General features: G+C 42.2%; 4 protein-coding genes across 11 annotated transcripts; 2 read left to right on the plus strand and 2 right to left on the minus strand.

Annotated features, from left to right (window-relative positions):
• Positions 1-38: 38 nt before the first annotated feature.
• LOC6557329 (cleavage and polyadenylation specificity factor subunit 5) lies at positions 39-2,715 on the plus strand. Of its 2 annotated transcripts, XM_032741322.1 has the most exons (5): positions 43-418; positions 497-761; positions 824-989; positions 2,279-2,393; positions 2,460-2,715. In XM_032741322.1, exons 1-5 carry the CDS (start codon positions 273-275, stop codon positions 2,479-2,481), a joined length of 714 nt encoding a protein of 237 aa, XP_032597213.1. In that variant the 5' UTR covers positions 43-272; the 3' UTR covers positions 2,482-2,715. The 2 variants fall into 2 exon arrangements, with proteins under 2 accessions (XP_001984210.1, XP_032597213.1); XM_001984174.3 differs by lacking the exons at positions 2,279-2,393; positions 2,460-2,715 and adding an exon at positions 1,180-2,256 and having other exon boundaries at positions 39-418.
• LOC6557341 (alpha-tubulin N-acetyltransferase 1) lies at positions 2,703-15,080 on the minus strand. Of its 7 annotated transcripts, none has more exons than XM_032741282.2 (8): positions 14,947-15,080; positions 14,496-14,714; positions 8,524-8,673; positions 8,259-8,414; positions 7,808-8,197; positions 6,932-7,106; positions 4,427-4,491; positions 2,703-3,802 (listed from the first exon to the last, which is right to left on the minus strand). In XM_032741282.2, the coding sequence occupies exons 3-8, from the start codon at positions 8,628-8,630 to the stop codon at positions 3,316-3,318; spliced, it is 1,380 nt and encodes a 459-aa protein (XP_032597173.1). In that variant the 5' UTR covers positions 8,631-8,673; positions 14,496-14,714; positions 14,947-15,080; the 3' UTR covers positions 2,703-3,315. The 7 variants fall into 7 exon arrangements, with proteins under 7 accessions (XP_032597173.1, XP_032597179.1, XP_032597181.1 ...); XM_032741298.1 differs by lacking the exon at positions 2,703-3,802 and adding an exon at positions 3,847-4,289 and having other exon boundaries at positions 14,947-15,079; XM_032741288.2 differs by lacking the exon at positions 14,947-15,080 and having other exon boundaries at positions 14,496-14,771.
• LOC116805961 (mediator of RNA polymerase II transcription subunit 15) lies at positions 5,058-6,662 on the minus strand. The gene is made up of 4 exons (XM_032741312.2): positions 6,421-6,662; positions 6,242-6,331; positions 5,434-6,171; positions 5,058-5,368 (listed from the first exon to the last, which is right to left on the minus strand). The coding sequence occupies exons 1-4, from the start codon at positions 6,481-6,483 to the stop codon at positions 5,246-5,248; spliced, it is 1,014 nt and encodes a 337-aa protein (XP_032597203.1). The 5' UTR covers positions 6,484-6,662; the 3' UTR covers positions 5,058-5,245.
• On the plus strand, positions 11,890-13,311 carry LOC6557196 (phosphoserine phosphatase). The gene has a single exon (XM_001984172.3). The coding sequence runs from the start codon at positions 12,261-12,263 to the stop codon at positions 13,086-13,088; it is 828 nt and encodes a 275-aa protein (XP_001984208.1). The 5' UTR covers positions 11,890-12,260; the 3' UTR covers positions 13,089-13,311.
• Positions 15,081-15,139: the final 59 nt, after the last annotated feature.

Here is a 15,139-nt window from a genome sequence, read left to right on the forward strand (position 1 = left end):
GTTTACACATGAATGCGCAGTGAAAAAGTGCGTACATATGTTCTGCATATTCTGCATTATCCACCGGCGTGAATTTTTTGCAACCAAGAAGCGGAATCGAATATATACTGAAATAAACAAATTTTGCAAATTATTTAAAGGCTTACATCGATTTGAAAGATTATTTGAAGCGCGCGAGTGTAAATAGTTTACGCAACACTCCCAATTTGTTATTTGGCGGGGCAAATCGAAGTTGGTTCTCATAGCCAAAGCGTCGTTGTGTGTATAACAAGATGGCGTCCTCACAAGTCTCAAACAAATCGGGCTCCGGCTGGCCACGGCGCGGCAGTCAAGGCCAAGCGGATGCCAGCATTAGCAATAATGGCACGCAAAAATATGCGCCCAATCAAGCACTCACGATCAACCGGACAATCAATCTGTAAGTGTGTGCATTATTCAATTAAATTACAAATTAAAACATCCAATTTCTCATCCCCCACCTCCCAACCCACTGCAGCTACCCGCTGACCAACTACACATTCGGCACCAAGGAGCCACTCTTCGAGAAGGACCCATCGGTGCCGTCACGTTTCCAGCGTATGCGCGAGGAATTCGATCGCATTGGTATGCGTCGCTCTGTGGAGGGTGTGCTCCTCGTTCACGAGCATGGACTACCACATGTGCTGCTCCTGCAGCTGGGCACCACGTTCTTCAAGCTGCCCGGCGGTGAGCTAAACGCTGGTGAAGATGAAGTAGAAGGTCTCAAGCGGCTGCTCTCTGAGGTGAGCGTCTATTAGCATCGAGAATGATAAACAAATTGTAAGAAAATGTGTGTTGCTTGTAGACGCTGGGTCGTCAGGATGGCGTTAAACAGGATTGGATTGTTGAGGACACCATCGGCAATTGGTGGCGCCCGAATTTCGAGCCACCGCAATATCCATACATTCCACCGCACATAACCAAACCGAAGGAGCACAAGCGATTGTTCCTGGTGCAGTTACATGAAAAGGGTAAATATCTAATTCGCTTGCCGAATCTTTGGTTTAGAGCGTAGGTATTTGATGACGGCAAAAAACATAAAAACCAAAAAAAAAACAGTATATTTAAAAACACTCTTTTTTTACACATACAACCTTGTAAAGTTATTGCCAAACCGTTACGCTAACAAACCTCATGTCATATCTTTTCAATGCTGTTTAGATACGGACGGGAACGCCAGTTACGATGTACCCTGAGCTGTTCCAATAGCGCCGTGTTGTGTTGTGTAATCTCTCACATCTGCATCTGGCATCTGCCCAACCAAGCATAGAGCTCTTCCCCAACGCTCTAATCTCAAGAGTGCAAACAAACAGAAATGAAAACAGAATCAGAAACAGATCGCATAATGGCCCGAGGCGCATAAATTTAACTCTTCTTAGTTCGTCGATTCTAGTTCAAATTTTTTTGTACAAAGGAAAACTTACTTCAAATTGTATTTGTTGCTCTCAGAGTTGTTGGCATATTTTTGCGCATATTCCGAAATTCGTTTGATTGTTCTTGTATTAATTTTGTAAATATGTCGACATTTCTGTGAACCAGAGAGCGAAATCATCCAACACACGATACTCATTTTGTTTGTTATGTGTTTGAGCCAACATTTGAACCGGGCAGGCAGTCAGCAGTTGAAGTGAAGCATTGTAAACAATTTAGCTCTGGTTGTCGTCTGCGGAAATGTTCGCAAATCTCGCGTGTTGTGCTGATTTGCGTGCATGGCAAACGCAACTTGACTAGGCAGGCAGTCAGTCGTTCCTTAAATAACTATTAAGCACTTCTTTATGTACAACAACAAATTATAATTCTGTGTGTTAGTAGTGCCTTGACATCATCCATTGTGCAACATTCGCGCGCACTTTTACACCATGTATAAATGAATGTTTCTCTTAATGGTAATCGAAATTTTGTTCACAATTAGTAGACTTCGTTTGATGCGCAAAGTGTGCCTAGAGTATACATATATATAAATATATATATGTTGAAGTGTCCCATCTGAGCTGGATGTGGAGCATTTTGCGCATGAAGAACGAAACCTAATAATTTAGTTTAACGAAGTATCAACAACTGTGAATGTAAACAATCTAATACAACTTTTATATATCATACGTATTTATGGCAGCGAATCTTTCTTATGTAAATTGTTTTGTATAACCGATTGTAATTATCTAGTTATTGCAATAATAATATGTGATATTTCCCATATATTGATATCGAATGCTCTGTGCTACATACATAAATTCTGTCTCTATCGTTTTCTGTAATCTAGCCCTTTTTGCTGTGCCCAAAAATTATAAGCTTGTTGCGGCGCCACTTTTCGAGCTGTACGACAATTCACAAGGCTATGGACCTATTATATCATCGCTGCCGCAGGCATTGTGCAGGTGAGTCCATTATCAATTTGCATTTTTCAAAACGATCCTTTGCTCATTCGTCCTCCATCTTTGCAGATTCAACTTTATCTATATGTAATAAGGCAGAAGAAAAAACAAAAGGAGCAGATTCAACGTCGCTGTTTGTTCCCCACACCATCCTTAGATAGGCTGCATCACCAACGATAGCTGTACTTTATAGTTTATGCCGCCTGACGCTGATATCCATTTCATTTGTGTATGTTTGTGTGTGTATTGCAGATTAAATGGAAGAGCCTAAGCGGCTTATGCTTGGCACATATACATATATATATCTATATATACATAAATAGAATCAAAGTTGACTTTATTTTGGACTATTATTGCAATGCTTAACTAATTATTACAGGATACATTAAGTTTGGTTTGAGAATCTCCTATTAAGTTAGGTATGCGGGCCAATTATAGCATATATTCGCTATAGATCTGCTCATAATATTCGCGTTTGCTGCAATGGAAGATACGCACATTTATTTTTTGTGATTACCATGTTAATTCGCATACTACATATTTAAATAACTTTTGCATTTCGCTTGACGGCTGTTAACTAAATTGAACTACAGACTGTTAATATTGTTGCTGTTGCTGTTGCTGACTAACATTCGATTGCGCTGTAAAGTGCGTGGGTGTAACAAATGAACTGATTAACAAAAACAAAACAGAAAAATCATTACGAAGCAGCGTACAACATAAATGAACTAAGGCGAACAGGAACCGTTTGTGTCTGTCTCTAGGGTAATTGTTAATTTTTATATAAGTATTATCTTAACTGCTATTTGCTCATTAATTGTTATGCATATTTTATGATTTTTATGACGTACAAAAATTGTAAACACATTGGTAGCAAATATTGCTAGCATATTGTTGCTGATATCTGAGTGGTATTTTAAGGGATTTACCACAACTTATTGTGATAGAACTTTAGATCGTTATAACCCTGATCGGTCAAGCCACCGGTGGACGATACTGTGGACATGGCATCTGTGTTGTCGTGACCGGGTGTAGTGGCTTCATTGCCCAACGGACGATTGATTTTGACCACACCGAAATCTTCGCGCTCCTGCTGATTGAACTCCATCTTGCTGGTGGGCATAACAGCCATGCCGACGCCAAAGGAGCGATTCTTCATGCCCGTGTGCTGCTTGCTCAGTTGGAAGGCTGGCGGCTTCCGATTGTCACCAATAATGCTCTCGGCCACCTCCGGCGAACGCACTGTGGGCGGCGTTGGGGTGTGCGATCTGCGCGGCGGCGATGCTGGAGTGACAACTTCCTCGGGTTCGGGCTCTTGTTCCTGCTCTGGCTCTGGCACCAATTCATATGCTTCGATTTCGATCGCCTGCAAATGCTGCAATTGTTCGGCAATTTCAGCAATATCGTTGCCGCTGTTGGAAAAAGTTAACAGAGTCTGTTAAATAACATACGTATCTAATGGATTTGATTTCTTGTTGTTGGTTTTATTGCACGACACAAATGAGATTAAATTAGACACAAAAATTATGCAGTAATGTTAAGAGTTAAATAAAAAAAGAGTTATATAAAATGTAATCACAATTATCAGGTATTTTGTGTGTAACGGTTCCGATCGTGTTCGATCCATGCCGCGAGTGTGTGTTGGTGTGTGAGTGTCTTTAGTGATGTGGTTGTGTGGGTGTGCGGCGAGTGCAGCCTCCTCTTTACTTCTTCTTCTTCTACTTCTTGTTGTACATTCTAGTAAATTCTCATTAATATTAGCTATGATTATGCAAAATTATAAATAATTCACTATAAAGTAAGCAAAGCTTTGTACAATTGTTTAATTGATATCTTGATTGTTTTTCTTTTTGTCAAATGTAATGCAGCCGTTTTGTGCGTTTGCGTAATTATTTGATTCTGAAAGACAACAAAAGAAAAAAAGGAAATGAAACCAAAATGATAAGCAATAAACGAAAAATGAAAAGATGTACTTCGTTTGGGGTGTTAGTAGAAACGAGGGTGGAAATGGGGATTGGCCATATAGGCAGCATTACCTGCTAGATTCTGCGTTGCCTCCACCGCCTCCCTTGTTGGAATTGCCACTGCCAGCATGAATTATCTGCACGAGGGTTGGATAAAGATGAGAATGAAAATATTATGTTCTATACATATTTCCAGCTTAAAGATCTGGGTCATATTTACATATGCATGTATGTATCTGTACTACAATATCATCCGGGGCACTCAATATCTGCTCTTTTGTAACCCTATTAAATGCACAATACAAAAATACGATTTCCTATAAGCAAAATTTTGTTCCAACTGCTTTAAATGTTAACAAAATTGCGTTGAACTAGTTGTAAATTACGCAGCAGGACCTCAATGAATCGTTTCATTAATAGCCAGTTTGACGCTTAAATAAGTTACAAACATTAAAACACAGGAAACGAAATGGGTTCCTTTAGTTTTAGTGCATACCCCTGGCATTTGCTAACGCCTCGAATCTAGCACACAAGTGTCAAGCGAAGTTTTATTTTCCACATGGTCCGCCCTCAAAACAGCCCCTTGGCACGCAGCCAAAGAAAAGCCCCAAATAGCGGGGTGGGCTTTGGCTTTTTTAGGGGTTGACCCACTGCGGGCAGGCAGCCCGCAGCGAAAGTTGCGACCCCAAAGCAAAAAATATGCTGAACAAAAAAACAGTTTTTATGCTCAAATTTCGATTCAAAGCACGATAGCTGAGTCGAGATTATCCTTTATCTTTTGTAGTGGCAAGATCTTGTTGTTGCAATAACTGTTTTCGTTGTCAGAATACTATAATTTCATTGTAAAACGTTTCGAATTTTTGCATGAGGATCGCTTCAAGGGATTGTGGCTTATTGTATGGGCAAACCGCCATCGCCATGTCCCTGCTCGGGAGTGCGCACCAAATAAATCGTCGTCTGGCAATTGGGGCAAGTGGTGCACATTTCAGCAGCTGGTGGCACCATCTGCGAAGACTACGGGAAGGATAACAATTATATACCAAGCGAATGGAGGTTTTTGTTGTTGTTGGCATAATTACGTAGCCGCCCTGTTGTTGATATTTGCGCGGCGACATCTGTGCCGGTGGTGGTGGTTGTTGATGTTGCGGCTGTTGCTGTTGCATTTGTTGTTGCGGCTGTTGCTGTTGCAGTTGTTGTTGCTGTTGTTGTTGCTGTTGCTGCTGTTGTTGTTGTTGCTGGTGCTGTTGTTGCAACTGTGCCTGTCCCTGAGCCTGACCTTGAGCTTGAGCCTGAACTTGTGCATTCTGCTGAGCATAGCTGGTCTGCTGCTGTTGCGGCTGATGTTGCAAATGAGCGCGTCGACTTTGGTAGGGCTCATGGCGTGTGGGCTGTCCAGCAGCCGGCTGCTGCGCGTACTGCTGCTGCGGTGTCAGTTGTTGTTGAGTGGGCTCAACAGTTGCTGGCACCAACGGCTGTTGTTGCTGTTGTTGTGCAACTGCTGGCGGCGGTTGTTGCTGCTGAACCGCCGCCATGTTTACCTGTGGCAGCTGCTGCTGTTGCTGTTGCGGCTGTGCTGGCGCCTCCTGGCCAGAGGTGGAGCGCATTGGCGCAACAGCAGCGCCCGTTGGCGTTGCTGGTACTGGATTGCTCGGCACAGCCAGGTTGCCATCAAGACCCGAGTTTCGGAGTCGTGAGGGACGCATAAAGGTGTTCATGGCCAGAAAGGATTCATCCACATCCTGCAGGCCAGAGCGCCGCTGAAAGGGATCCTGGCGATGATTAACGCGACTGAGTGCATCCAATGGACTCTTGAGCGGCTGTCGAAAAGGATGTTTATTGGGCTTCAACTGCAACAACTGTGTGGCATATCTAGGCTTATCGGCTTACATTATCTGCATGCTGCCTGGCTTGGCTGGGCGTTAGGCTGACCTCGCTTTTGCGGGCAATGTTGCCGGTGCCGCCTGCTCCATGGCGTGACTGTAAATCAAAACAACTCTAAGCCAAACACACACAGCACACAACATACAACAGCAACTGCTGCAGCTGCTGCTGCTGCACCAACTTACAATGACGCTCGTCTTGGAGCCAGCTTGGCGTGTTGCTGGCGCATTACCACGTCTCGGATCCATAATTTGTTCAATTAATTAAAACTGCACAATTCGAAAAGCGGAGCACGTTAAACTTTGGCACACAATCACGACGAAATTAAATATGATTATACGATTTGGATTTTCACTTGTTATGTCAAAGTTCAAAAACAACAAAGGTACACAAATAAAATATAATTTGTGTGTTTTGTCCAGAAATACTAAAAAAATAAACTCGTTGTGAAACGTGGCGAAAACAAATGTTTACTAAACTATTTCTACAACTCCGATGGATGGGGAAATAAATGGACATGAGTCGTAAATTTAAGCACACTGAGATCAAACTACAAATTATTTCAAAATTGGCATTATATACCCCATATGCTTGTCAAATCCGCTGGCTTTCAATTAGGACTCAAACTGTAAAGGGGCAGTGGTTGGTGCTTGAACTTAAACTTGAACTTGAACTTTAAATGCTATGGGTGAGTACCTCGGCCATGCTGCATGTGGGACGCTTGGCACCATAGCGTCCATTTGGTGAGATCTGTGTTATTTGATGCAGCTGCTGTTGTTGCAACTGCTGCTGTGAACCGCTGCCACGTCGATTGTTGCGTTTGTTAGCCTCATCGCCCAAATATGTAGCACCAAAGAGTTGTGTGTTAGGACTTGATTGATGTAGTTTTGTTTTTTTTTTTTTGGTTGTTGTTGATTATCGTTAGTAGGCGCAACATGTGGATTGAAAAGAGTTAACATCATACAATCATACCAAACTTATATTATTGAAATTATAATTATTGACTTTGACACGTGTGCTTAACTTTGCAATGTTTTCAATTAATAAGCCAAGCTAAAACAATTGTTGGTCAATGCAATGTAATTATTTTTAGATATATTTGTAGATGTATTTATATTTATTATTATGACTTATTACACCATATGCTAAGTTAGTTATTGGTTTGCAAAGTTAAGCACAACGTATCAGGTAGGATAGATGCATAGATGAATACATATATAGAGAAGCAACATAAAACTTAAGGTTAAAGCAAGCAACAAGCCACCGTATAATAAATTGCGAACAGTTTTCTTCAATTTCATTTATCGATAAGTGTTCTTCCGCAGGTGATCAATTTTATCGCAAACACGCCCCCAAAAACAAAACACAAATTCAACAGGAAAACGAAACAAAAACAAAAATGGGGGTTTTTGCTCGGATGTTTGCGTGCGATATGCAAATGCGCTGGCCAAGAAATGGGCAAGTAAGCCAAGTGAAATGTTTCCTGCAAGCCGCAACGCCTTAATTAACCTACTGCCACGCCCATGCCATACCCCCCTAAAAGGGGCAGTGGCACTCAACGCTGCAACTCACCTGTTTGTTATGTGCAAGCCATTCTTGGTGCGCTGTGGCGACTCGGCATGTCCATTTCGGGAGCCATTCTGTGAAGCGGCATCCTCGAAGAAGCCCTCGTAGAGCACAAAATTATTCGCCTGGGGAATGGTGCGCTTCAAACCATAATGTTTGCCCAGAAAGGCCAATAGCTTCTCCGATGGACGATCCACGGAGCACTTAATTGGCAGCCATTGCTCCTCACTTAACATGGTTTCATACAGATGCTTACCCAATCCGGCACGCTGACGTGATTCGTGCACATAAAAGTCCAAAATCGAAGGCGATTGCTCCATTTTGCGTGTCTGGCCCTTCTCGTCGAACAAGTAGAGATCTTTGGTGCCCACCTTGAGCAAGCCAGTGACGGCGCCGCTGCAACGAAACGAAATGATGCAAGGGGGACAGTGCGAAGAGAAGGAGGAGATTGGCTTACTTGTGACCCGCTTCAGTATCGGCCAGCAGATAGATGGTCTGGTTCTCCGACATGCGTAGGCGCTGAGCCGTTGTCACCGGTTTGCTCAGGCCCTGCGATACGGCCGACAAATGGCCGAGGCGATCGATTATCTCGGACATCTTTGAGGTGGCATCTCTGCGTGTGTGGGAGTGTGGAAAGCGTAACGGTTTTTTAATTGACTTACTATTCGAATTGGGTTTAGGGGTGATTAAATTTAGCGCCCGCGTACAGTTTCAATACTCACAAACACTGACGCCGATCACCTCGAAAGGTGTGCGGCAATAAATTGGATGCCACTTTGATAATTGGCTGCGGAAACAGCGGTTTAATGTCGAAACGGAAATCCACCATTATTGATGCTGCTGCTCGAACTGTGAACTGCGAACGGCACAAACTGAAATTGCAATTGCAAATGAGAATTCCAATTAAATAGAGCATTGCATGGCACAGATGAAGAAGGCGCGTTCGTTGCTCAATTTGATTATCAACCTCTTGTTTGGGTGCGACGCTTCTATATATGTGTGTGTGTGTGGGAATCAAAGCACATGCAATTTATTTAATAGTTGTTGTTGCAGCTCAATGATTCAGCTTTCAGTCATGGGCCACGTGTAGGTGTGCTGACAGGTAAGAGGATTGCACAAGTAGTCAGTCAACTTGTGCGCCCACCATTTCTGTTGGGCCAATGATCAATCATCATTTAAAACCGATAGACGATAACCGATTATCGTGTGTGATATACACTTTGTTATCGTGTCATTAAACTTACGTTATGAAATGTTTGTACGCACATTAAGTGAACGGGGGAAGTGGGACAGATTGCGGTTACACAAAACAACTCCTGTCGCCGCCTGCCATAGTTATTGCTAATTTGCGAGTGCAACGAACTGAACGAACGCCGGCGCAGCTATGAAGAACGATAAGCGAATGCTTTTGTAATTACATTTGTAGGGAGAGAGAGGCGTGGCGGGGCAATCACTTCGAGAACATGCAAAAGTTTTACCCATTACAGTTTTGTCAGCGGAAAAGTTGAACAACGGGGTTGCCTCAATTGCAGTCACCGTCGACGTCAGCGTCAAAATGCGATAGCAACAGCAAAGTAACAGCGACCGCATAAATGACGTGCTTACAGCGTCAGCAGAGTAAGCCCCCAGCAAAGGGGACTGGCTGCCTGCCTTGCTATTGTTCTCTGCTGTTGTTTATTTGCCCAACAGCAAACTGTTGACGTTGCCATACGCTCTCTCTTTCCATGAAGTGCTTTATAACTGTTTATAAGCCAAGGCGCATGATCTAAAATGAAAAAAAAAACGAACAAAAACCCCGCAATGCATAAGGAGCGGGGATCGGGGCGCGTGAACTCACTGCACTTCTTGTTGTGCTCTGCTTTTTTGTAACTCTTCCGTCTTAAATACACATATGTATGTATGTATGCACTTGTATAAATGTGTCAAGTGAGAATTGTGCGTCTGTGTGAGCGTGAGAGCAAAGCAGTTGATATCGCATGTAAACAGCAAAGCAGCAGGCGGTAACGTGTGCAAACGGAAGGGCGGCTTGTTTTTACATTTGTGCGCGATCAAAGCTTTTATAATTAAACAGTTAATCAACAAGAAATGCGCTTGGAAACAAGACGCTCGACAACTTTCAGTTTTCTGCTGTTATCACAAACAAATCAATTAGAGGCAGACAGACAGATCACAAATATAGTTATTTTTGCCATATAATTCGTGATGAAATCGAATAGAAATATTACACGGCCTTTAGCCTGGGAATAAATATTTAGTCTATCGCCTGATTAAATGTTGCCTAGCGAAAAAAACAAGCCCTCTTTAGTTGTTGCTCTCCCCAAGTCTGACAGTCCCTTCCCTACCCATCCCATAGCTTAATTGTTTTGGGTGTGTATTAAATAACACAAACATTATATATACAATTTTGTTCAACGACAACCATAACAACAAATTCTCAGTTACAATTAAACACATACTGAGGCATTTTATATTATCGAGCCTTACTCACACACACACATACACACAAAAGACCAATATAAATTAACTGTTTTCTTATATGTACTACATACGTGCAGTTATAAATAAAGGGTGCCAGGCTTTGTTCTCACACACGACAGAATTTTAGCTGGCCAAAAACGGACTTGAGTCATATTTATACAGTAACAAGGTCAATCGATAAATGTAAAGCAAGTTGTCAAGGTAGGGAAAAACTTAACGCCCAACAACCGGGTGTTGTTGAATTTCTGACAGGTGTTTTGTTGTCCAAGGTAACAGGGAGACGACGATCCCAATATGGGCAATTAAAAATAACGTTTCTTTTAACGACTAGGTAGTCATTAGCTTTTTCGAGCTTTAAATGTGCACGCAACCGTATAAGATTCGGTTTCTTTTATCGTTATCGATGGCAACAATAAATTGCATACAAAGTGCGTTATCGATGGCAATGAAATACTTTTGCGGGCCCGACTCGGGCATGTTGTTGTTTACAATGGAACGCCTCGCAACCGAGCCGTGCAATGATCAAAACAACTTGTTATTCCTCAACACAACAACAGCTATAACAGCAACAACAACAACCACAAAAGCAGCAGTAATAAAAACCACAGCGAGTGCAATTCTGTTTTCTTTTCTCTTTTTTTTTTTGTTATTGTTCACATTGCACGCGCCACATGTTAGTTTTATCTACTTGAAGAGAAGAAAAAAGAGAAGAGCAAGAGGGAGAGGGAGAGAAAAGAGCAGCGGTTCGTTACGTTTTACGTAAGACAAATCGTAAAACTGAATTGCATCAGCATAAAACACAAGCTTTCGTGCACATTATTGATGTACAATTTACATACATATGCATTTATATGATTATTTTCTATATCAATGAATATTTAAGAATATTATATTATATTTTCATTTAGTCATCGAATGCGATCTGTTTAGTTATTCGACAAACATTATCAACTGATAAGAAAAAACCGTTCCGGTTTCGGACTAAGACACAAAAAAACCTTTCTCAAGGTTTTCCCCAAGTTTTTGAGTCGCCAGACAAGAAAAAAAACACGAATTTCACGAGCGATCGAATATACGCTAAATCAGTTTGTCATGTTTTTTTTAATGGCCTGCTTATGATAAGAGGAGACGACCAGACGACATGCATGGATTAAGAAAACCGGTCCGAGGCGGTTCTAGTGAACACTTGACTGGCAAGTGACACTTATTTATTTAGTTAAAGCTTTTGATAATCAGACAAACACAAAACAAACACAGATGATTTGCGCGCGCCAGCAGCATGGGTTCAAAGGTTGAGAGTTCGAAATTAGGACAGCCATTGTAGGAGATCTGAGTGTCGGTGCGCAGTATCAACATCGATGGTAGCTGTTTATCGACAAACACTGTAAATGTAACACAAGCACTTGTCTCACTTGTAATTGGCAGTTATCGTATGATCGCCACACATACACACGCACACACAAATACAGTGGACAACGTCGCGACAATGCGTCTGTCAGCTGCTCGAGCGAGAGAGAGAGAGATCGAGAGAGCTATGGCGAGTAAACTAAAGCGACGACTGCACTTGTATTTGTTTTCTGTCCGAGTTTTCTTATAAGGGCGGGTAGCGACTAGTGGGAAATCAGTTGTAAAAGGCCAGTCAATGCGTTCAGATCGTTGCTTCTGGATCGTTCAGCAGTCTATATAAATACATTTATTAAGTACTAAGAAAAAATCCAAAGAACAAGCAATGTCAATCTGACAGACGTAAACGTCTCCATATCCAAAACAAAAATAATAAACAGCTGAGCAGCACGAAACGCGCGTGTGCAAAATAAAAAAAAGACATATACATACAAAAAAAAACCGATTACGACGGAAAATTTCAGCGGAGCGAACAAAGCACAAACTTGGAACGTAAGAGCCGTACAGCGTTTACGTCATTACGTAGATTAACAAGAACAACAATAAAAACAACAACGTGTTTACCACCATTCGCAAGATGAGCAGCTCCGTGCTAAGCATGGCACGTCCCAGTGCCACAACTAACGGTTGTGCAGCAGCAGCTGCAGCTGGCAGCACAGCAACGGCAACTGCAACGCTGCTCGCCAAACAACTAAATGCTGCGCTGGCCACAGCAGCGACGACGATGACGTCAACGCCACCAAAGCAACAGTTGCAGGCAGCAAGGATCATCGAGCTATCGGACGTTGTCTGCTTCGATGTGGACTCAACGGTCATCTGTGAGGAGGGCATCGATGAGCTGGCAGAATACTGTGGCAAGGGCAGCGAGGTTGCCCGTGTGACCAAAGAGGCAATGGGCGGCAGCATGTCATTTCAGGATGCGCTCAAGATACGCCTGAATATAATACGGCCATCGCAGCAGCAGGTAGCCGATTTCATCAAACAGCATCCCAGCACCCTAAGTCGCAATGTGAAGCGTTTCATAGCACAACTCAAAGCGGATGGCAAACAGGTGTATCTCATATCGGGTGGATTCGATTGCCTGATTGCGCCCGTTGCCAACGAACTGGGCATTCCACTGTCGAATATGTACGCGAACAAAATGCTGTTCGATTTCAAGGGCGCCTACGACAGTTTCGATATCACTCAGCCCACATCGCGTTCCGGCGGCAAGGCGGAGGCTATCGGCATGATTAGGAAACGTTTGCCGGCCGATGCGCTTGTCACCATGATTGGGGATGGTGCCACCGATTTGGAGGCTGTGCCGCCGGCCAATAATTTTATTGGCTATGGCGGCAATGTGGTGCGCACAGAAGTATACAGACGCGCCCAGTATTACATAACAGACTTTGAACAGCTGATGTGAGCTGACCAACAACAACAAAGAGGAGAAATAGGAGCAGAAGTAGCAGGAGCAGAAAAAGGAGGAGGCGAATTTAGTATTGCATATCGGAGTGTTATAGTTTATAGGCAACTTAAATAAGTATAAAACTACAACAAAATATAAATACAAATACATATATAATTATATAGCATGTGCGTTAGTTAATAGCCATTTCGTTAACAATAAAAGCGATAGTAAAATTAAAGCAAAAGAGAAAATACGTCGTTGGTTGAATACCCTTATAAGCATACAGTATACATTTTCTATATATATAAATAAATATGTAAAAATTATGCTCCAGTTAGCGTACCATTCCAGAGGCAAATTTAGCAGTTGTCCAGGTGAAGCAAGAGAAGCTGGACTAATTAACAGCGCTGTTAATGAGCAGCGAAATGGTGAAGTGCTATTCCCGCACCATCAGTGTAAAATACAGGCCAATGTAATTGAAGCGAAATTGGCAAGTGTAATTAACAGCGCTGTTAACGAGCAGCATTCTGCTATAATGATACTTTTTTAGCTAGTTTGCAGGGCATGTCAAGGGGCGAGAGTTCGTCGCGCTCATACAAAATGAAAACTGGCACGAAGGTTAAAGCCATTGGGCACACTTTCTAAATGCAATTAAAGCACAAATGTGCCAGCCACGCCTCGCTAAGCGTTTAACAATTGTTGCCAACAGCATTTAGTTAAACAAACTGGCAAGGTCGTCATAGCAGTCGCCGTCGCAAACTGCGTGGGTGCTATCGATAGTCAAATAGCGATAAACGAGAACCGGCATCTTCGTTGCCGTTGATTCTGTTTATTGTTGCTTGAGGGTCAACGTCATATGGCGATTGCTCCAGTCTAGGCCATATAAGGAGCGACGCGGCTGCTGTTTTTAACTTTAAAGCAGAGGCGTGAATTAAGGCCAAAAATGAATGCATGTCTAGACCGGCAGAGAACACAGCACAGCAATTAGCGGAAGCCACAAAGCGATGAGATCACCAACAACATCAACAAATGCGTAGCAAACATAATTATGTTACAGCGTGGCTCAAATACAAAAGTATCTGTGAGTGTGTGTATGTTTGTATTTAAGATTTAAGACAGTGACCGTTATGGCGCACTGCTTTAAGCTACAAAAGTGTCATGCAAATGACTCACGCACACACTTTTGCCAATGTATGTGTATGTGTGTGTGTATGGCCGCTATAATAATGACTTCAACCTGCAAATGACGTAAAAATTGTTTTAAGCTCACTGAGCCGCATCCGAAACGGCAGCAACCGCACGCACACAGATACACAAACACACACATATATACATATACATATTGCTAGTGTAGAAACTGGCAGCAGAAAAAACAGAAAGTTTGATAGAAAAAAACGAGCTAAAATGGTACAATAAACTTACCACAAACAATAATAAAATTGCAAATACGCTTGCTTTAAATATATATATAGTTGTAATATCGCCTTATGGTTTTGCCGCTCCAATCAGATTCCGATGCTGTTGCGTTGGCGTAACTGCTGCACAGAGATTTTCTTGTTAGCGTTTGCTTCGGGGGTTGGATGCAGTTGGATGCGAGCAGCACGGGTCGTGGGGGGATGTTTGCTCTTAGCGTCTTTGGTGCTTTATCGATTGTAAATTTATGTATGTGGCCAAATTAGAAAATATTTTTTACTTTTTTTTTTCAAATATAAAATTTTAGTATGCTTCGTAAAATAAATGACTATTATTTATGTTTTTAGTCTTGCATTTGACAGAACTGCTGAGTTGCTCAGCGTGTTGCTGCTTACTAATATGTATATTAATTTATGTTTTCTATTATAATTAATAATTTGATCTATTTTTTTCTATGTACTTTACTTATGCCACCTTTGGCAAGGAACAACTATGTATTTATGTATGTATGCCCCGCTTGAAAACACACGGAAAACCGACACGCACGAACTAGCGTCCGTCAGAACGTTGTTGTATGCACGACAGTCAACTAAGATATAAGCTTTTGAATGGAGCTTTAACTTGCCACAAGCTTTTTAACTAGCAACAAGCTA

Source organism: Drosophila grimshawi, unplaced genomic scaffold, assembly GCF_018153295.1.
Source record: "Drosophila grimshawi isolate 15287-2541.00 unplaced genomic scaffold, ASM1815329v1 contig_44, whole genome shotgun sequence".
Classification (NCBI taxonomy): domain Eukaryota; kingdom Metazoa; phylum Arthropoda; class Insecta; order Diptera; family Drosophilidae; genus Drosophila; species Drosophila grimshawi.

Coding starts and splice junctions, on each gene's coding strand:
- LOC6557329 (XM_032741322.1), top strand. CDS start 273: ATGGCGTCCTCACAAGTCTCAAACAAATCGGGCTCCGGCTGGCCACGG. Junction 419..496: donor ATCAACCGGACAATCAATCT/GTAAGTGTGTGC, acceptor AACCCACTGCAG/CTACCCGCTGACCAACTACA. Junction 990..2,278: donor GGTGCAGTTACATGAAAAGG/GTAAATATCTAA, acceptor TCTGTAATCTAG/CCCTTTTTGCTGTGCCCAAA.
- LOC116805961 (XM_032741312.2), bottom strand. CDS start 6,483: ATGGATCCGAGACGTGGTAATGCGCCAGCAACACGCCAAGCTGGCTCC. Junction 6,332..6,420: donor GCTCCAAGACGAGCGTCATT/GTAAGTTGGTGC, acceptor TTTGATTTACAG/TCACGCCATGGAGCAGGCGG. Junction 5,369..5,433: donor ATCAACAACAGGGCGGCTAC/GTAATTATGCCA, acceptor TCCTTCCCGTAG/TCTTCGCAGATGGTGCCACC.
- LOC6557341 (XM_032741282.2), bottom strand. CDS start 8,630: ATGGTGGATTTCCGTTTCGACATTAAACCGCTGTTTCCGCAGCCAATT. Junction 7,107..7,807: donor GGCTTGCACATAACAAACAG/GTGAGTTGCAGC, acceptor ACATCAATCAAG/TCCTAACACACAACTCTTTG. Junction 4,492..6,931: donor CCACATGCAGCATGGCCGAG/GTACTCACCCAT, acceptor ACCCTCGTGCAG/ATAATTCATGCTGGCAGTGG.
- LOC6557196 (XM_001984172.3), top strand. CDS start 12,261: ATGAGCAGCTCCGTGCTAAGCATGGCACGTCCCAGTGCCACAACTAAC.